Raw genomic sequence first — 20,594 nt, 5'->3', positions numbered from 1 at the left:
TTAAAGGTTTATTATAATACGGATTTAATTAGTAGGTACTGATACAAGTATTTTGAGTCGTATATTTGGATAATTCATAAGTAATTATTTCTGGGGGTTTTGAGTCATAAAGGCATGACAGGCAAGAGCTCAGGGCTAAAGCTAGCTGAAGAACTAGCGCCATCAAAAGTATTTGTCTGTGATCAATGCGGTTATTCATGATGTTATGGAATCCATGACCAACACATGAAGTTTTTGATAAGGCATATGTCTCATCAAGGCTTATGTCTTATCAAAGCTCGGGAATTGTCCTTAGGGATACACGTTAGTTCGTTGCATTGTCTATAGTAAATTGAATATGATTTTTTCCGATTCTTTTTTGTTTCCCATGCTTAGCTGGTGGGTAGATATGCTTCCGAAACCGAGATCCGCTATTACAAATTTTATTTTATTTTTTGGAAATGAAATGATTTTTTTCGCATAAGTGTCGTCTGTCGCATAACAGGTGAACTGCGAACACGAAAATTTAAGGTTTCTTCCACATATTTCACAAACACAGCGCCAGTATAAAAATACCTACACCGTGTTATTTTTAAATCTCATCAGATGCAATCCGACGTTTTAATAGAAAACCAGTGATCCCGCTGTCCACGCAAGGATGCGCGGGCGACGCGTTTCTTTTTAGAAAGTAGCACGTGTCGGGGTTGTTCACCCTGCGCGATCCGGGTCAGCCGCGCCCCCCGCACCCCTCCCCCAGCCCCCGCCGTCTAGTACTTACTGCCTACAATTGTCAGTAAGTAGGATCCTTGATAAGGGAACTCCATTGACACCATAATGGGTGAGGCCGGTTACAGGCTAAACTTGCTCGAATGCTACATGACTACTGCCAACAAATGTATGCAATTATGTAATACATTAAGGAATTCATTAACATTGCTATACCTACCAGGCCAACCATTATATGGACGTGAGGTTCGGACTCTCAATAATAGAACTTACCTATTTGATACTTTAAATATTAGGTATATTTGAAAATGGTGCAGGTTTGTTTCAGTAACTGTCACAAAAGCCTAAAGCTATTTAGTTCGGGACGGATTCTTCCTTATCAGCGATTCAACCTATTTAAATTTGATTCATTCAATACCTATGTTATAAGTATAAATAGGTATAAGTAGATGCTCAAAGAAAAAATGCGATCATAAAAAGGACATATGCAAAAATTCATTCATGGGAGAGACCCAGGTTGGCAATTTGTTAATTCAAGTTCCTTTTAGCTGATCAAGTTGTCAACCCTGTTGAAATATTTGGACAAAATAGAAGAAATTGTATTAAAAAAGAATCCGAAACAACGTTAAGAATAAAACTCCTCAGTAATTTGAAATTACGAAATGGTTTATTATAAAAAAATTAAAAATTCTTACTTACATATTAAGTACAATTAATTGTGCTTATCTTACTGACGACTTGTAAAAGAAATTTACTATAGAATACAATCATATTAAAAACTATTCTCACCACAATTTCGAAATAATAATGAAGATGAGTCTAAACTTTCTTGGTATCAATATAGACTTAGACATATAAGTATGACTTAATAAAAATCGTAATTAACAAAGTAATGTAGGTACGTGTCCACTTTCTTATAATAATGTGATGTTTTATGTCGCACTTCAGATAAAGTTTTTGAATGTAGCAATAATTGAAGACATTTTTAGTAGTATTATTTGGCCTGTTAGTGTAGTTTGATTAAAAAATAAGTAAGTAGGGACTTTAATAAAGTTAAGTAAAATTTCGTGTGTGTAAAGAGTACTGAGAAGTATTATTGGTGCAACCTTAGGTTAAACTTGTCTATTCATTGATATTAAATCTGAAAAGAAAAAAAATCATCATGGTCAATGGACTGTTATAAATTACAAACTCACTAGGTACCGTTTTTTATTGGTAATAATAAATACGGTACCTAGGTAGACTGGAACTGGCTGGCTGGCAAAAAAAAATGATGATGTGTCAGAAGCTAGACAACCCAATAAAAGGCGACGCGCACGCAGGCCACTGACTTCGCCATACCGAGACGGCGGGCCCCCTAGTTCCGCGCTAGGTAACTATTAATTAACGTACTGAATTAACACATTTGTAGAACGGGAAGCCTGCTGTATGTTACGCGATACATCGTTTAAGATACGAAAATATTTCAGTGCATCAGAATCATGGCGGTAATCGTGGTTGTTCCCTTGGGTAGGATCCAAGGCCCAACCTGTATTATATAAAGCAACTCTCCTCTGGCCTTCGTAACAAAAGGGGAACCTAGCCCAGCTTTATCATAAATAATCATAATTATTGCAAAAGTTGAGAGCGGATATTCTATAATTAAGTATATATATCAGTGTTGCCAACAGTCTTGAAAAGACTGAAAGGCGCAGTTACATTATGTACTCGTATAACGCTAGAGAGATGAGATTCAGATAGTGACAGGTTGAAATATTACCATAATATTAACACTTGTGATGCTGTCCGTCAGTGCAGCAGAATTCCTTGCCGGCGGAAAAGCTAGTGGGCTGCCATTCGCCGCCACAGTTCTTGATGAAGAGGAACGCCTTCTCCCGATGGATATCACGTTCTACTGCGCCGCAGATCACGGGGCCGGCACGGGGCAGGTATTTCAGGATCTGACAGAGAATATTATTTTCTTGGATTTGGTTTTAGAAACAGGGATAGGCTATATAAGTTAGGGATAGGCAGACAGATCTGCAGACATATTATTTTGGGAACAAACTGACGTTTTTAACAAATGATCACAATAGATTAAGTCATTAATTAACATAGACTATCATTTTCAATTCTTAATATTTTACCCCAAAGAGCAACCAGAAATGAATAAAGAAAGAAATCATACTTAAAATTTGGTTTTTGGATCATGCAAATGGAAAAATAAAATTTGCTTAATAACTTTTGCTTGGATAAAGTTGTAATAATTAACTTACCACATCAAGGCATTTGCTGACACAATGCTTGAAGCCCCCCGAACCACAGGGCAAGCTGGGCGAGTCGGTGTCGTAGGTGACCACGGGTTCACCTTGAGGCGGGCCCCGTGGCCGGGCCCGACGGACCCCCTCTTTAACTCCCACTTGTTGGGACATGAAGACCCCACACTGGCAGGGCTCCAACTGGAATGAAAGGAATCTTGGATGTAAAAGAAGAAATCGACACTTTTATGTGAAAATACTCTTTACCAAAACTTTTTCCAGAGAATACTATTCTAACAATTCGTATTTATTTTGGTTATTCACGCACGTACAAATTCATTGACGATAATATTGACTTATTGCAGTTGACACCATTTTTATGTCTAGAATAATAAGGAAACCTGGTAATAGATTGATGAAGTAGAAACAAAATAAGATATTTAGGTAACTAGGTATAGTATAGTGATGAAATACGCCTATCACGTAAGTACCTATTACGCGTCTTACGGTCTTACCTAACTTCTAAGTTAAGTTTTCCTGGCTAATAGCTATTTTTTCCGACCATGCTAAAAGTTTTCGTAACTGCAAGAAAAAATCCATGTACGTATCTGGCTTACAAAGATCAGCTACGAACTGGATTAAAGGAAAGGAACGGGAACGGGATTAAAGGAAAGGGAAGGAAGGAAGTTATGCGTTACCCAGTTGGGTTTTTATTTCTGTGGTATACATTAAAGGATATATTTTTCTTAATTTAAGGTATTCAAACTAAAAAAAATTACCTTAAAAATTCCATAAAACACTAAATAATACAGTTCCGTGGTCCATACAGTTATCCCTCTTAAAACTTCGTTCTACAAACAACTAAATGATTAGTATAGCAGTACAAAAATCGAGAACATAACCCTCCGACCTGACTGATTCGTCATCATCATTTTAATGTCCGACACGCCCAAGAGCTGTACCCGTCTGATGTCAAGTTTTTTGTTTCATCCATGTTAAAATCATTTAGGTAGGTATTTATAGTAAGTAGTATATATGCAGGCACTTGAGAAAAAAAGTAAAGTAAGTATTCAAAAAATTACAAACGAAGTATTCCACTCCACTCACACACACTTATTTTTTCGTAAGACCCTAAGGGTCCCGAAACTTATTTTGTAAAAGCAAATTGCTTAGGCAATATTTAGGGTCCTACCATTAATTTTGGTAACTATAGAACTCCTGATTTACTTACTCTACCACATGTACGTACGTATATAGCCGCGAGTAGCATCTAGTAATTAATGTAAAACTGATAACATAATATACCTCATCGTAATCTCCATTATCTTCGTGGTCCTCCTCTTCAACCATTTCAACTTCTTCTACCGACTTGAGGCTTTCATACTGATCTCTCTTCAACTTCCTCCGGCACTCACTACCAACAGATAGGCATAAAAGAACGACTAAGAGACTCCATCTCTTCATGCCGAACATTTTGTTATGCTTTGAACTTGTAGCCTGCAAAAAATAATACAACATGTGACCTTCTTGGCGTGTAATGAACATCTCAATCATAGAACAAATTGAACATTCCATGACTTTCTTACGCACCCCAGGGACTGAGAGACTTTTTAGTCCAATCCTAATTTGAAGATATACCTAATAGTTTAGATTTTAATGGACACTAAAAAAACAACTAGGAAGTGTAGGTCTATGAGGGTACGAGAATTGTTCGTAAGTTAATAACTCGCCCATCATTTTATTACGGCTCAAACTTTTTGCGACGTTAAAATCCTTTACGAACCTCGCAATCTTACTGCCGGAAATTAATATGTTCTGCGTATAGACTCTCTGACTCATCTATTCTCTCCACTGCTATATGCTTCGGGTCCCGGGATATGCTAGGAACTTTAGAATCCTGAGTCCTGGCAGGGACGCCATGTTCACTATATTTACGGGCTATGACAATTCAGCAGTATCTTCGCTAGTACCGCAACTTAGGCAAACATGGTAACAACATTTTCAAAGGCACCTGAGATTAAGATTAATGACAATTTAACTCACCAATGGATAAGCGGCCACCAACCACCACCGACGAGCAAACAAGAGGTGTGAATATGGAGGTTGAAACTTCAACTTTGGGGTGAACGTCACATATTTCTGTATTTATAAAGAATGCTCACGTCGCAAATTGTAGAGCGCTCAAACGTGCTTCGAATTCCTGCAGATCTCGTACGTGACCCTATGGAACTAATGAAAAGATAAAGATCGAAAACAAATGATAATGATGTGCTGAATATTAGAAAGTTGATTATCTCGTGATGTATGATGATAAACCTAGGAGTAGTAATGTGTACGAATATCAAGCTATAAGAAGTTTTGTGAATAACTTAGTCTAGAATATAGAGCTTGAACTACGATAGGAAGATAGGTAGTTCTTAAACATTTCAAACAGAACAAGTACTATAAATCGAAACTGTCGTGGTCCGTTGAGTGTGGTTGACTAGGATTTCGACAAGGTATAAATATAAATATATACGGGACACACACAGACTGAGTTAGCCTCGAAGAAAGTTCGAGACTTGTGTTACGAGATACTAACTCAACGATATTATATTTTATAATAAATACTTATATAAATATATATAGATAAACATCCAATACCCAGGCCAATCAGAAAAAGTTTTTTTCCAGGGACCTCCGGTGTCACAGACAAGCGTACTACCGCTGCGCCACAGAGGCCGTCTAAGGTCCATAAAATGTAAAATATCCATAAAATAAAGTAGCACAAATTATGATGTTCTTCCGGTAGAAGGTAAATGAAACGCTTAAATTTTGAAGAAACAAACACGATGCGACAACCACACACCTGGTCTTATCTCAGGGAAAAAACAGAGGAAACGGTCACTAGTACTTACTAAGCACAGCACTCATATCATATCATGCCATCCAGCTATAGGTAGCTAGATTGCATGATAAAGTAGATAGATTAACACTTTACAGGACAGTACGGTTATAGCAGTGTGCTAAAAACTTAGAAGGTTGACAGCCCGGGCACCGCAGTCGTTTTAAAAGATAGCGTAAAGAGCGCTACGGTGGGCACCGTGCTACGTTCATACTATCATTGTAAAGAACAAGATTTACTGTATATCTACAAGTTATTCAAACATTGTTACTGTCAAATCTAAGAACTAAAATACATACATATTTACATCGTGTAGAACCACAAAAAAGTAGTTGATATAGTGACACCACGGCAATAGCCGTTTAGTTCGCCTAGAACATTCTTTGAAACATCAAGTCAGTGTCGCAAAAATTTGTGACAGAAAACGTAAGTATTTTACTCATTCTTATAAGATTCATATGTACATATGTTGTTATAAAATATAGTATCCATACTAATGCCATTACACAAATCTCGAACTTACTTTGGGGCTAGCTCAATTTGTGTGATTTGCTCAAGTTCACTTTTTGTCATAGATGAATAAAGACGAAGAGAATAATCAAAAAACTGTTGGAGGATGTGTCGACCCCGGAAGATACCGACGATGATAGTTTATTTGAAACATCAGAAAATACTGAAACAGACCCTTTTGAGGCTAACTAACCGTCTTGTTGGTTTAAGTTTCTATTTATAATAACAGTCCGGTTGTATCCGTACAGCGGGTATGCCCGTAGCTACAGACGTATATTGATATTTTAGTAGTCATTTTAATAAGTACTGCTATAGACGTGGTGATTTTTTGTATGAAAAACCGGAGTGTCACCCTGTGTAATTTGAGTTCAGTATTCTGTCCTGTAAAGGGTTAAGGATATTTGCAAATCTCCACTAGTGCAATCCATGCCTGCGTAGTAAAACATTGAGAAACACATAAACCTACGTAGGTACACCTACATTTTTTTTATTTATTTCTCATTAAGTTTTGACAGCATTGTCTTCCTATTTTAGTCTTAAACATCCCGAAGATGGGATGGGATAAAGAAGAGGAGCAGCCGCCATTTTGATCGCGCGAAAAAACTATCGCTTTTTATTACGACGCGAAACGAGACAGCGAGTTTTGAGAGATAAAAACAGCGTCGCGCGTGCCATGCCACAGGGGCAGAAAAGCCCCGGAAGTCTATTTATTACCTCATAGGCTGATCATGTTCGGACATTGTAAAACCAAAACTTGAGGATTAAATAAAATAATTCTCTGAGAGTTCATAAATTGATGAATTTATTAGTTGTAATACTTAAATTTACTTGATAAAAAATTGTGTAACACTTTATTCCATTAACTTTTTGGACTTGACCCAAAATGATCATAAATGCGTAAATATTGAATGTCCATGGTATCAGCGATACTACCTGTACACTCCACATCATGGCTTTATCCTTTATGGGGTAGACAGAGCTAGTAGCAGCAAAACCCAAAAGCTATCCAGCTAATGGTTTAGTTATAAAATTGAGATTCAGAAATACGGACTCTTAAATCTTTACAGTAAAATTCAAATATATTTTATAAGTTACATTCATAAAAATTCTATGAAATTTTTAAGTCACAGCCATTTGCGACTCTGAAACTAGAGCAATATGTATTTTATAAAAGCACTACATATCACTACTAAATTTGAATAAAATCTGAAAATACTAACATCTAATCTAATACTGTAATAAAATCAGCTTATATGTAAAATTCAATTGTTATTCTACAAGCCATCTATCCTATATTTCCTTTCATAAATGCAAAAAAAAAGAAAAAAAAAACAAATTTAACAAGTGTTTTAATAAAAATACATTTAGAGTATAACATAAAAAAGATGAGAAAACATTAAAGTAGGTAAGTAGGTACCAAACAAAATGTTTTTATAACAGATTTCAACAATTGACTGAGATTAAAATGCTAAAACTTTAAAAATAAGACCTATATTTTATGTAGAATTCTTAACTTTATACAAAAACATTCGACAATATTTAAGACAATCTATTACATCATATATGTGTATCAAATTAAAAAATATTAAGGGAAACACATAATAGTTGTAACACTCAAACCATAACTATTTCAGGTTTATATTTCCATGCCTTATTCTCTTTCTCCGTCTCTCTTCAGTGTTTTTCCGTTTGCATTCTCAGTTATTATATTCAATAGTTACTCTGGGTTAACATACTAAATAGGTTTTATGTTTAACTGGATATAAGGTGTCAAAATAAAATAAAAAACATATTAAAAATTAAAAAAATATTACTTTTAGATTCTGAAAAAAAACAACCTTGGGAATTAATCATATGTGCATGTCTCTTAAAAAACACTTAAAATTGTTTTACGAAAATGGGAAAATGCATAAAATGGTACTGTTCAATATGGTTGAATAGTCAGACATGTTGAAAATAATAAAAATTAAAAATGTTAAATCAATGCTAGGGACTATCAGTCTTAATTAGTTACTAATTGTATAATAATGGACAAAAAATGGACAGAATTCAACATTGGTTTGTAATTTTTTTTTAATAAGACTACTACTATTTAATTATATGTATACTTACTAATGTTTAGATAGATTTTCTATCTTACCTCAATTGTACTTTTTTAATTATCTTATGTTGGTTTGATCTGACTCTCACATAGTTTATTGGCACATTCATTTATTGATTTGATAATTTTAAAATATTGTATATAATAAGTATTATTGTTTTGTAGAATCATAAAGATTAAAAGTATGGCTTAATTAAAAATAAATTACTTATAACAATAGAGGACACTCTTTTAACTGTCTTTAGCTAATATAAGTTTAGCCTCACCCTCAAACACAACCTTCTTTTCTTCTTCCACAATGCAGAAAAACTTAACTTTGAGAATCTTCCTCACATCAACAAGCTCCACACTAATAGTGAGTTTCTCACCCACAAAACATTTATTTGGAAACTTCATAGTCTGTGAAACCAGCACTGTACCAGGTCCGGGGAGATGGGTACCAATCAGACCAGCAACTAGTCCATTCAAGAGAGCACCGTGAACTATGGGCCTCTTATTACCATTATTCTTATGCAAATAATTATGATCACTTGTTAGGTTTGAAAATGTGTCCAGGTCTTTCTGTGTTAATGTTTTCTGTATTCTAATTTTGTCCCCAGCTTTGAAAGCAGTGCTACTAAACGTAGGTGTATGTAACTTACAAATCTTCTGATAGTTCTTATTGTTCACCGCTATGTAGGGGAACCTATTAGAAAGTATTTTGTTCATCTCGAAAAAGCTTTTCAATTACTTCTTTGAATATTTATTACAATTAATGCGCGTTGCAGACATCTTGTAGGAAAATGTTTGCCAAATTGGACAGTACTTTGTTCTCTGAATCTTTTAATCTCTGCATAACTTGAAAAACCTGAGGAGAGTTGATTTCAGACTTTGTCTTCTCAGTACAAAGATATATTAAGATTGTAATGGTATTTGCCACTGTTTCACTTTCCTCAGAGTTCAGTAAATCTTTTATGTGTTTCAATCCCAAATGTTTCAAGATGTACTCAGCATTCAAGGGATCTGAAAATATGAATTGAAAGTTTGTTATCAAAATGATAAATACAAAATTGTGGATATAGAAATGTCATGATAAAAGTATAATGGACTGATGCAGAACAGAAGTCAACATTTTGATAGGTTGGCCAACACAAGAAAACAAAACTTTGAGAAAGAGAAGTTTCACAAAATTCCACTGATCAGAGTTTTTGTTTAAATTATACATACAGTCTACTTCCTCCTGGCTTTAGTCCAGGTTGCATCTGCACAACTCTGGAGAGGAGTGAATGAGGAATGGGTGAGTCAGGTCTTTACACCATTTGACCTCTGCAACATTTACAGGGGAACCTAATCCATAGTAAGTAATCAAACTAATGTAGTGCATAATTTAAAAAATAGACATTGGTACTTGGCCGAGGTGGGATTCGGGAACTGGACACCTAACCGATTCCACCACGAACACCCCTCTACTAAATACATACAATGTCAAAATAAAATACCAATTGATAAGTTCTTACCAATGCAAAGATTGCTGACACCAGCACAGGCAAATTTTAAGAGTGTGTTATTTGACTCATTCTTAATGACATGTAGAAATATATCCAAAACTCCAACATTCCTTATGTAATGATAGTTGACTGGATCGTAAGCAAAATTCGCCAAATTAGCTAAAACTTGGCATTTAGCATCTGAAAATAAAACAATTAATTCAAAAGTGGGTCAATAAACCATCATAGTTGGGGTTATTCATATTCAAGAGTACACATTAAAAAATGTAAACAACATATTGTTATAAAATACTAGGTCCTAATCCTATTAAGATTAATAGCTGCTTGAAGCTAAGAATTCTAAAACACAATAAAATTTGTGTACATACTTTGTTCATACTGGTAGTAACATTAGGCAGTAAACTAAGTTATAAATAATATTTTTTTACAATAACCAAGAATATCATTGCTACAATAATAATTATTCAAATTAAATACATGACTTACCAAATGAATTTGAGTTTAAAAATTCATCCACTAATAATGACAAGAAGTTTTCACGATCTGTGCCATTTTCAGGGGTACGTATACGAAGTTGATATTTACTACTGAACATTGATGATTAGTTAGGTAAGTATATGAGGGTTCCAGTTAAAGGTGCAAAACTATGTTGAATTATCACAAAAATAATGATTATTTATTCCCAATATTGCATTATTTTAGCACTTTTTCTAACGCGCCATAAATGCAAACGCCATTTTGATTTGAAAGTTCTCCGCATTCGGTCGGTTGTCATTGTCAATCTGACAAAGGATCCACTGTCAAGACAAAATTGTTTAAACATCGAAGCAAGGGCAGCAGAACGTAAGAGTATGTAATCCAACCAAAAGTGTAGTCCAACCAAAAAACACTCGTCTAATATCTTTGTCGCAATATGCTCAATTCGCGTTATGCCTATTCAAAAGTATGTGTATCCACATTACCCTCTTTCTGTTGTAGTCAGGTAAAAAGATTGTCAGTTGAAGCTGTATCGTCAGGCTGTCGTGGTTCAGTCAACGTCAACATCAAAGTCAAACGAACACAACCATCAAAAAGTTTTAGGTTAGCACAAGCTTAGAGTTGACAAATTATCGATAGTTTTACTATCGATAGTTAACCTCGAAAATCATGTACCCTATCACTTTGGTACAACATAAATAAACTACAATAAAATCGATAATATAGATATGTTTACGCTATCAACAGTGGGCCGTGATTCAATAGTAATATTATGATTGGTACTTCCTGTTATGCGCGAGACACCAGGAGACATTTTAATATTTGAGAGGGAAAGAAGTTATTGCAAAAGTCAGCAGCAATAGTATCAATGTCAATACTATCGATAGTCCTATAGATACCATTGCTGTTACTCAACTATCGATAGCTTATCGAAAATGGGCTCTGGATCGGCAACACTACGCAAAATACTACCTACTGACGACCATGCGATTTTATTATAAATTTATATAAAACTCGATTTTTTTATTTCACTTTATCAATTCATTAGAAATGAGTACTTTACCGCATATTACGGGTATGAACCTGATCAAGATATTTTTACTCTAGCATGTTGCCTTTCCGCAATGTTTTAATGTAGGTTATGTTTTACTTTCCAGGACTTACCAACAGGAATATATTTCTTGTCGAATTTAAAGAGCCTTTTGGAGAACAAAATCTTAGAGATGAAACTACTCCAAACATACGTAGCATCGTATACAGTCCTAAAGGCACCTATCTTGCTTATAGAACAGATAAAAAGTGAGTACTTGAATATATAAAAGAAACAAAATTAGAAGTTAAAATAACGACAGTAGGTATGTAAAAAAATATTTTTGGCCTTATGAGTTCCAATAAAGTGCATAAATTTTAGGTATAATCATTTTCTCATTAGAAGTTACCTCTACATAATCATCTTTCATTTAGGGCAGAAATTTTAAAATGCTCAGACTGGACTGTGGCAGCTACCATAAATGGCAATATCAAAGACATGTTCTTCTCTCCTCTGGATAATTACTTCATGGTTTGGGAACTGTTTGCTATGACAAAAGAAAACCCACAGGTACTTAAAATATTTTTTAGTTTTATTGAAGGTAAGTTCATAAATTAAGTTATATTAAGTAAGTATGTAGTACACTTTCCATACTTATATTGAGGCTAAGTCAATCTGTGTGATTTGTCTGCTTCATCTTTGTTTATAATATCCAATAAATAGGAATAGTAATTTCACAAAAAAGTTAATATCGAATGATATTTAGGTTAAATTCCAGCAGAGCTTGCTCTTTTTTTAATAAGCTTAAATAACTTGTATTTGTGATATAATCACTTTACTGTAATGATGTGATGGCGTGCAATATTGTTAAATAGTTGATGAAGTAACTTTGGACTACATGAATATTATTTTAATTACAGGGAAAACCAAATCTCCATGTTTACAAATCTGATACTGGTGCAGTTGTGGGTTCATTTACTCAGAAGAATCAGACTGGATGGTACTTACATTTCAATTGCTTACTTTTAAAACTAAATTTTTAGTTGCTTAAGGTAACTAAAGAAAGGCTTCTAAACTTGGGATTCATGTTGGTAATGGGCTAGCAAGCTCCCACTTTTTTAATCTCAATTCTACCATTGAGCTGTTCAGCTCATGTTCAGCTTTTCAAGACGTTGGCTCTGTCTACCAGCAAGAAATATAGACTTGACTTTATATATGTATATATTTTAAAACTAAACACTGACTGACTGAGCCAGCCACTGATATCATATTGTAGAACTCTCCCAAATCTTTTCGCAACAAGTAAAGTTTGTTTGCAACTCTGTTATAAAGCCACATTCAATTCAATTTTAAATAAAATGCATGTATAATTTTAAATTTCATTAAATAAATATTGCAGGGAACCCCAATGGTCATCAGATGAGAAGTTGTTTGCCATCCAAGCAAACAACAGGATACTATTATATGAAAATGGACAGTTAGATCGCTACACATATAATATACAAGAGGAGAAACTTAAGTCATTCAGCTTTTCACCAAGTCCAGGACCCAATTACTATATAGCAGTGTTTACATTAGGTGAGTGTTTTATCATTTAGATCAAGAAATAAAATTCCCTGGAAAGTTCAGGTATAGGTACTCCCCTACACTTTTGAAAAACAGGGACCAAAATTTCAACCAAACTCAATAGATATGTTGTCATCAGCCACTTAGTCAGTCAGTAACACAAGGTATATTATGTTATGTTACATAGTGCATTTTGCTTTAAGAAAAAAAGGAAATATTTTATTTTTTAAAGAGATGACCAGTCTTTTATAGCCAAAAATATTATAAAAGAATTAGTAAATTTTTTACTATTATCATGTTTTACTGGCAACTTATAAACCAATAGTTTATTTTTAATTCAAGGTAAGCAAGGACAGCCCTCTGTGTGGCGCGTGTTCAGGTTCCCTCAGTTTGACAGCGGCCATGCTGTCATCACGCGGTCCTCGTTCCAGGCCGACAAAGCCGCCTTCCACTGGAACCGACGGGGCACTAATGTGTTCGTCCTGACTCAGACAGATGTGAGTTTCATATAATTAAAAGTGCAATGCAATCAATTATTTTTATGTAGGCGATGTAATTTCGTCAGACCTTTGTCAGGCGAAAGAGATTTTTAATGATCATACGTAGACTGACTTTTACATATTAATTTCAGGTAGACAAGACTGGTGGATCGTATTACGGAAAGCAATCATTATCACACGGTGACGTAAAAGGGAAATCCGGAAACATGACATTCAGTACGTACCTATTACACACTTTTGTCCAATTATTTCTAAAATATATTACTGATGATAAATCTTTGGAAAATAACATAAAACTGTGTGCACTGCCGGATCGGGCCGCGAATTAAAATTGATAGCAGGCAGGTAGCAGCATGTCTTGTGCCTGTTCCAAATTCTATACTTTCATGTCCGTCCATCTCACACGCCAACATAACAAACAATATTTCTTTAAAGTTATCACTATCTCTGAATCTCAATTCTATTTTTCAGCCATTTAGACAAACATGGCTTGAAAGTAAAAAAAAATTACTGTATACTCTGTAACTGGTGAAGAGGTGTGTGTATTTTCTATTGCAGGCAAGGAAGGCCCGATCCACTCTTTAGCCTGGAACCCCAGCAATTCTAACGAGTGGGTGGCGGTGTACGGCCACGCGCCAGCCAAGGCTACTCTCTTTAATGCCAAGTGCGAGCCGCTATACGAGTTCGGGACGGGCGCTTGGAACTCGATATACTTCCCGCCTGAAGGAAATCATATCCTTTTTGTGATAGTTTTCAATATTGTACTGAGTATAATTGGGCTGAGAATTTTAATAACATGAGGTACATTAATAATAATGTTCTATGTCGATATTAGACCGGGCTTCGCTGCCGTGAATCTCAATTTGAGACTTGAAGGATAAAGACTGTGGTCACTCCTTTGAAAATGTCTAAGAATAGTACGTTTTGTTAACGCCGAATTTGGATTAATTAAACAAATCTGAATAAATATTACGACAACTGTGTCGTAATATTTATACCAATGTATGTCTGATATCGGAGGATACTGATCCTCCGATATCAGACATATATATATATATATATATATATATACTACTCTGTCAAGAAAGTAGCAGGAAAAGATCAATAATACACAAACTGTTTGTTATTCATCCAAATTTATTTTATCACCTTCAAAATATGCTCCTTTAGAAACGATACACTTACGCCAACGAATAATCCAATCATCAAAACATTTTTTAAACGCTGTTTCCGGAATTGAGGTCAGTTCTCGCCGCGAATTCTCTTTTATGTCTTCTACCGATTGAAAACGGGTGCCACGAAGTGGTAATCCCAAGTAACAATTAGGCGCTAAAGTAAGATTTATAATAAGTCTATAAAAGCGCTAACTAGATTCTAAAGTGGTTTATGGGTGTAACAAATTAGTGTTAGAGCGCGCTCTAACCCTACTTTACCCCCGAATTGGGCACAATTTTTATATTACTTAAGGTTGTATAATGACGGTATACAAGAGTTATGGTAATTGGCTAAGAGGTACAATTAGTGCTATAAGAAAGTTATTATAGCGGTAACAGGATCTCTTAGCGATACAAGAGGGGTAAATAAGCGTCAACGGACTCCTTAAGCGGTACAGTAGAGATACAAAGGCGTTAATTATATTTTCAAGCGCTAAAAGGGAGGTGTTTTGTAACGGTCTGAACGCTATTCAAGATAATTAAACTAATTTTGTGATCTAATAATAAATAATTTTATTTTCAATGGCTATAAATTTACGACTAATGATTTTTATATTAAACAACAAAAAGTGATATTGTATGGTGAGAAAGGAAGCATATTTTTGCTGCGAAGGGAAGTACACTGTGAATATGTTACATATTTATTGGCAAATAATTCGAGCGCCCGATGTATGTTGTCTATTTACTGAAAACTTTTCCACGTATTTACAACAATTTTTGTTTATTTTGGTTGCGACGCCATTGTCAAAAACAAGTAGTCAATATAAGAAATACAGTAGTGACCTTAAGCGCTATTACTTTACCTTTAGTCACAAAAAAGTAACAATAGTCGCTATAGGATCTGTTATAGCGAAAAATTATACTCCTATTTGACTTAAGGTAATGCAAGAGGGTTTTGTATAACTTCAAGCATTTGGTTCTATATAAGATTAAATAAACACTATTGTAAGGCTGGTAGCGCTTATTAACGCTATTGTGCAACTTTAGGTTCTTGTAAAGAGTTTATTATCACCTGCATAGCACTTTTGGAGGTAGTAGCTAATTCTTATTCTTATTTAGATCTTAGAGTTCTAAGATTCACTTAAAGCTATAACACAAAATGCTGTGCATGTACAACAGTGTTAAGATTTGCCATAATACATCCATAACCTTTAAGCTCGCCTAATTGTCGCGCTTGTAACTCTGTATTATAAGTAGAAGTGATATACGTTACTTGGTACGCCACTTTATCGCCAATAGTCATAAGTGTTGCTACTGTAATGCCTTTGTAGCCCACTAAGTAACAAAATAAGCTCTAATCGTCGCCTAAATGTTTGTTGGGATTTGAGTTTAGGAAAAAGAAAAAAGTCGGCTGGAGCCATATCTGGTGAATATGGTGGTTGCTCGATGGTATTTGTTGAGTGTTTGGTTAAAAATTCGTTCACAATGATGGCCTTGTGCGAAGGTGCTTTATCATGGTGCAAAATCCAAGAATTTTCTTTCCACAAATCTGGCCTTTTTCGTCGGATTTGCTCTCTTAAACGCCGCATAACACTCAAATAATATTCCTTATTTACCGTTTGACCTTCCGGCAAGAATTCCGAGTGCACAACACCGCGATAGTCAAAGAAAACAGTTAACATGACTTTGACTTTTGAACGACTTTGGCGTGGTTTTTTCGGTTTCGGTTCAGTTGGAAGGCGCCACTCCGAAGCTTGTTGACTAGTTTGCATGTCAAACTCGTAAACCCACGTCTCGTCACCAGTAACAATGCGTTTCATGAATGTTGGGTCGGAATTGACTCGTTCTAGCATGTCCTCAGCGACTCTCATGCGATTGAGTTTTTGAAAAAAATTCAGGTCTTTTGGGACTAGCCGAGCGGCAACATGTTTCATACCCAAATTATTAGTTAAAATGGTACGGATCGATTCGTGAGATACAGAAAGTTCGGTGGCTATCTCTCTCAAAGTTGAATGAGGATTTTCAGTCACTATTTCCTTCACTTTTGCGATGTTAACTTCAGTTGCAGACGTTGATGGCCTACCAGAGCGAGGCAAATCTTCCATCACATCTCGACCGCTTTTGAACGCTTTGTACCACTCATAAGCACGAGTTTTTGATAAAGTCGATTCACCGTAAGCCTTCTGTAACATTTTCAGTGACTCCGAACACGATATTCCATTGGCAATGCAAAATTTAAGACAAACTCTTTGTTCGATGTTTTTATCCATTATGAAATTAGCAATACACACTAGATATGATATAACTAAAAATAGCACTGTATTTAATGTAAACAACAGATGCAACTCAAACTCCGCGCCAAAATGGAAAACAGTTGTGCCAATCTAACAACAACAAAAAAAACAAAAATTTGAATTTGGAACCATAAATAAATAATCCATTCCCGATACTTTTCTGACTGAATGTATAGTACGAGTATAGGTATATATACTATATATAGATATATATACTATATATAGAAGATGTTCTCATAACACTAATAGGCAGAACGACCGAGATGGCGGACGCTTAAAACTATTATTGTCTTTATGTTTAAAATAGGTCGCATTCGAACTTACATAACTTTTTTTTTAATTTATATTTCTATTTATTTTTCCTTTATAAGTCCTGTAAAATCTTTAACTCCATTGTACACTTCCTAATCGGCGGATTCGGAAACATAGCTGGTGGTAACATAGAAATATGGGACATGCGCGGCTACAAGAAACTGGGGTCCTGTGCGGCGCCCGACTCTACTTTCTTACAATGGGACCCAAGAGGGGAAACCTTTCTTACTGCGACTACTTATCCAAGACTGACAGTCGGGAACGGGTACGATATTTTAATATAGCATTACTATATTAATAATTAGTTTCCTTATTCGTGGCAGCCTACACATCCGTGACATAGGCATGCTGGTACGGCCATATATTTTGCGGAAACCTACAGACTGTCTGGCAAACTAATGTCTGCCCCAACGCCTGCGCTGGGTTCAGGGAAAAGTGGCAGGTCGAAGAAATCCTGGCTTGGCGTCAAGAATAATAATAATGGTCTAAATACTGTTCATGGGGCCGATCGGATAAAGAGAATAAAAAGGTTGGAAAGAGAACTCTAACAAATGCAAACTTTATAACTGACCTTATCAAATTATTTATTTTTATAGCTACAAAATCTGGCACTACACCGGCGTTCTTATGCACAAGCGGGTGTGTCAAGAGAAAGAAAACCTCCTGGCGATCAGCTACCGCCCAGGCAGTTACCCAAAGAGTGAACTATCGAAGACTGTTCCTAAAGGCATCGAGGATTCCACTCCTAAAGCAGTAGGCGCTTACAGGCCGCCCGGGGCTAGGAATAAACCGTCGACCTTCACGTTACATGAACATGAGAAGCCACATAAGCCGGGAGAAAGTTCCTCTGGTAAGTTTCCTTTATTTTTTGGGGTTCAGGTTTCGCCTCGTCCGTCATCAGTTTATGCGTCCACGTGCTTGTTTGAAAATTACTAATAATAGAAAGCTGAGCTTTTTATAACACTTTTTTGGTAAATCTTTTAAGATAATTGTTGTGTCGGTGATTAAATTACTTATTTAAAATTGGAAACTGCTGATGTCTCCAGAGCGAGGATTTGAGCCTTTTGTAATTAAACTCTGCAGCTGCGCCGTCGAAACAAGCATTGAAGCAGAAGCAGAAGCGCGAAGCACGTAAAGAGCGCAAGGCAGAAGAGCGCGCGCAAGGAGTCGGCGACGCGCCCGCCCCCGCCCCCGCCCCCGCCTTACCGCGACCCGCGTTCGTCTCTACTGGCGATCCGGAAACTGATAAGAAAATTAAGAACATCAATAAGGTAACGATTGTTAAGTGAAAGGAATACTTATTATAGATAATAGCCTTAACTCTTTTCTTTCTTTACTCCAACTTTCTTTACTCCGCGAATTTCTGTCTTGGGAAACCCCAGGACAAAAAGGCGTGGCGTATATTTTGCAAACTTGGGCAAGGAATTTGTATTTGATTATAGGAAGTGACAGAAAGAGTGAAAATGAGACATATGTATTGTCAATGTTCGGTAATAAGCAGACTGCACGACCTTTTTATTGTTAATGAATGAATGAAATTGTATATTTACTTGCAATATTAGTCACGAGACAAAGATCTTAAATTTTCTTAATTTTTCTTCATTTTCAGAAACTTAGTGACATAGACAAGTTGAAGCAACAGAAGGCAGCCGGCAAGCAACTGGAGTTGAACCAACTAGCCAAGATTGAAAACGAACAAGCTCTATTGCATGAGTTGGCTCAGCTACGATTATGATGTCAATTATACTTGACGATCTTAGAGTACTGCACTGTAGGATACTACGTTACTGCAAATATGAGACTTATTCGATTTTTGACTGCCATTATTTAATTTGAATAAAAAAATAACTTATTTCCAAGCATTTACACACTATTGTATACGCGATGATATTTTGTTCAACGGTCGGTCGGTTTTGCGGTAATTTTATGTCCTACGTTAGTGACAGTTTTATACGACTGCTTAAATGAATTTTTGTTAGGTTTCATTTAAGAATAAGTGTTTATTTTTTTACTATTATGTAAGTCGATTTTTGTTATTTTTGGCGCTTAATAATGAAATATGTATACTTAAAACATATTATATGTAAATGATGAGAGCAAAATCAAAGAAAGCGTCCGAACTTTTATAAGATGTTTACCATTCAAAAATGGATGTTAATGTATTACAACAAAGCAGACAATCCTTAAATGTTAAACTACTGTTAATTTCAATACTTTAAGATCTATTTTCGAAAGGACACATGATTTCGTTTGGTTCGGATACTTTTTCTACGGCATTGTGACGGGTCGATGATAACTGAATTTGTACGGAATTCTTTTCAGGGATAAGTCTGTATTCCGGAACATGCCTTAAAATAGTACTTTGAAATGTACAAACATACAAATAACATCAAAATAAATTTGACTTTTTAAATTTTCTTATTTAAAGAATCTTGCATAATTGTTATCAATAAATAAATATATATACGTTATGTAATTAAAAAAAAATATTAAAAATATTAAAGTCTTTTTGTTCACAGCCTTAATATCTTTAGTGCATAACTAGAGTTCAGGGATTTGCACACGAGGGATATATAAAAAAGTGACCTATGTATAAAACATCTATAATACTACAAATTTTAAACTTTCGTGTTGCATTTACTATTTATAAATAATACCGAATCGGGCGAAACTGCGGATAAAAGCAAGTTGCAAATATTATTCTCATGCATCCTGCATCTGCGCATCTTAAGATGTGGTAATAAAGACGAATTCGCAATGAATTTGGGTAGGTTGACATGTTCTTGACTGGTCATTGGTTATATTAAGGTTATTCTGCCTTGTAAATACTGCTATCAGTTATTGACTACGGCCCAAATTTTCATATAGTATAACACTGACCAAAATAAACTTTATATCAATACCGTAATGACTGTATTCGACTATATTCGAAAAAAAATTCCAGTCATTTCTGGAGAATTCCCACGCGTTATCAGGGACGTCATGGACTAGTTGTTGGTTCGTATTATGGATTATTTCGTGAAATTCCATTGAGTTTTATTTCCAGCGGGCGCCTAATTAGGGATCATTTAGATACCGTTATTAATGTAGGTGACACCTTATAAAGGGCAACATAGGAATAATACCCTGTAGTTAACCATATCATGCTTGAACCTGGATGCAGGCGTCTTCTTAGGTCCAGCAGTGAACTACAAAAGTCAACGGAACTAATTAGCAAGAGTCAAAGGCAGACAAACTTTACCTCCTTATTTATTTGGATTTTCTTTGAAGTTCACTATGCCAACGCAAGCAGCACTAAAATATTTAATAACACACAGTAACTACGCTTAATACCTAC

At 35.4% G+C, this 20,594-nt stretch overlaps 4 protein-coding genes across 4 annotated transcripts; 1 reads left to right on the top strand and 3 right to left on the bottom strand.

The window, feature by feature from the left end:
- Positions 1–1,719: 1,719 nt before the first annotated feature.
- Positions 1,720–5,084, bottom strand: LOC106136929 (follicle cell protein 3C-1). Its single transcript, XM_013337603.2, has 5 exons — positions 4,986–5,084; positions 4,248–4,439; positions 2,961–3,143; positions 2,465–2,645; positions 1,720–1,846 (listed from the first exon to the last, which is right to left on the bottom strand). The coding sequence occupies exons 2-4, from the start codon at positions 4,413–4,415 to the stop codon at positions 2,472–2,474; spliced, it is 525 nt and encodes a 174-aa protein (XP_013193057.2). The 5' UTR covers positions 4,416–4,439; positions 4,986–5,084; the 3' UTR covers positions 1,720–1,846; positions 2,465–2,471.
- A 3,584-nt stretch (positions 5,085–8,668) lies between these two features.
- Positions 8,669–9,145, bottom strand: LOC106136914 (hydroxyacyl-thioester dehydratase type 2, mitochondrial-like). The gene has a single exon (XM_060953305.1). It carries the CDS (start codon positions 9,143–9,145, stop codon positions 8,669–8,671), a length of 477 nt encoding a protein of 158 aa, XP_060809288.1.
- Positions 9,051–10,699, bottom strand: LOC106136913 (armadillo repeat-containing protein 7). Its single transcript, XM_013337580.2, has 3 exons — positions 10,411–10,699; positions 9,934–10,104; positions 9,051–9,439 (listed from the first exon to the last, which is right to left on the bottom strand). The coding sequence occupies exons 1-3, from the start codon at positions 10,517–10,519 to the stop codon at positions 9,189–9,191; spliced, it is 531 nt and encodes a 176-aa protein (XP_013193034.2). The 5' UTR covers positions 10,520–10,699; the 3' UTR covers positions 9,051–9,188.
- A 620-nt stretch (positions 10,700–11,319) lies between these two features.
- On the top strand, positions 11,320–19,731 carry LOC106137018 (eukaryotic translation initiation factor 2A). The gene is made up of 12 exons (XM_060954528.1): positions 11,320–11,476; positions 11,559–11,700; positions 11,866–12,001; positions 12,352–12,431; positions 12,831–13,009; positions 13,340–13,494; positions 13,629–13,713; positions 14,056–14,230; positions 17,346–17,522; positions 17,854–18,107; positions 18,341–18,528; positions 18,867–19,731. Exons 1-12 carry the CDS (start codon positions 11,452–11,454, stop codon positions 18,990–18,992), a joined length of 1,722 nt encoding a protein of 573 aa, XP_060810511.1. The 5' UTR covers positions 11,320–11,451; the 3' UTR covers positions 18,993–19,731.
- The last annotated feature ends 863 nt before the right edge of the window (positions 19,732–20,594 follow it).

The sequence above is a fragment of the Amyelois transitella genome, chromosome 4 (genome assembly GCF_032362555.1).
Source record: "Amyelois transitella isolate CPQ chromosome 4, ilAmyTran1.1, whole genome shotgun sequence".
Taxonomy (NCBI): Eukaryota; Metazoa; Arthropoda; class Insecta; order Lepidoptera; family Pyralidae; genus Amyelois; species Amyelois transitella.
Note: the sequence above shows the minus strand (reverse complement) of the source record. Positions and strands in the feature narration are given on the sequence as shown.

Coding starts and splice junctions, on each gene's coding strand:
- LOC106136929 (XM_013337603.2), bottom strand. CDS start 4,415: ATGTTCGGCATGAAGAGATGGAGTCTCTTAGTCGTTCTTTTATGCCTA. Junction 3,144..4,247: donor ATAATGGAGATTACGATGAG/GTATATTATGTT, acceptor CTTTCATTCCAG/TTGGAGCCCTGCCAGTGTGG. Junction 2,646..2,960: donor TCAGCAAATGCCTTGATGTG/GTAAGTTAATTA, acceptor ATTCTCTGTCAG/ATCCTGAAATACCTGCCCCG.
- LOC106136914 (XM_060953305.1), bottom strand. CDS start 9,145: ATGAACAAAATACTTTCTAATAGGTTCCCCTACATAGCGGTGAACAAT.
- LOC106136913 (XM_013337580.2), bottom strand. CDS start 10,519: ATGTTCAGTAGTAAATATCAACTTCGTATACGTACCCCTGAAAATGGC. Junction 10,105..10,410: donor TTTAAACTCAAATTCATTTG/GTAAGTCATGTA, acceptor TTTTATTTTCAG/ATGCTAAATGCCAAGTTTTA. Junction 9,440..9,933: donor TGTCAGCAATCTTTGCATTG/GTAAGAACTTAT, acceptor TCATATTTTCAG/ATCCCTTGAATGCTGAGTAC.
- LOC106137018 (XM_060954528.1), top strand. CDS start 11,452: ATGAGTACTTTACCGCATATTACGG. Junction 14,231..17,345: donor TTCCCGCCTGAAGGAAATCA/TATCCTTTTTGT, acceptor CTCCATTGTACA/CTTCCTAATCGGCGGATTCG. Junction 18,108..18,340: donor GCCGGGAGAAAGTTCCTCTG/GTAAGTTTCCTT, acceptor TAAACTCTGCAG/CTGCGCCGTCGAAACAAGCA.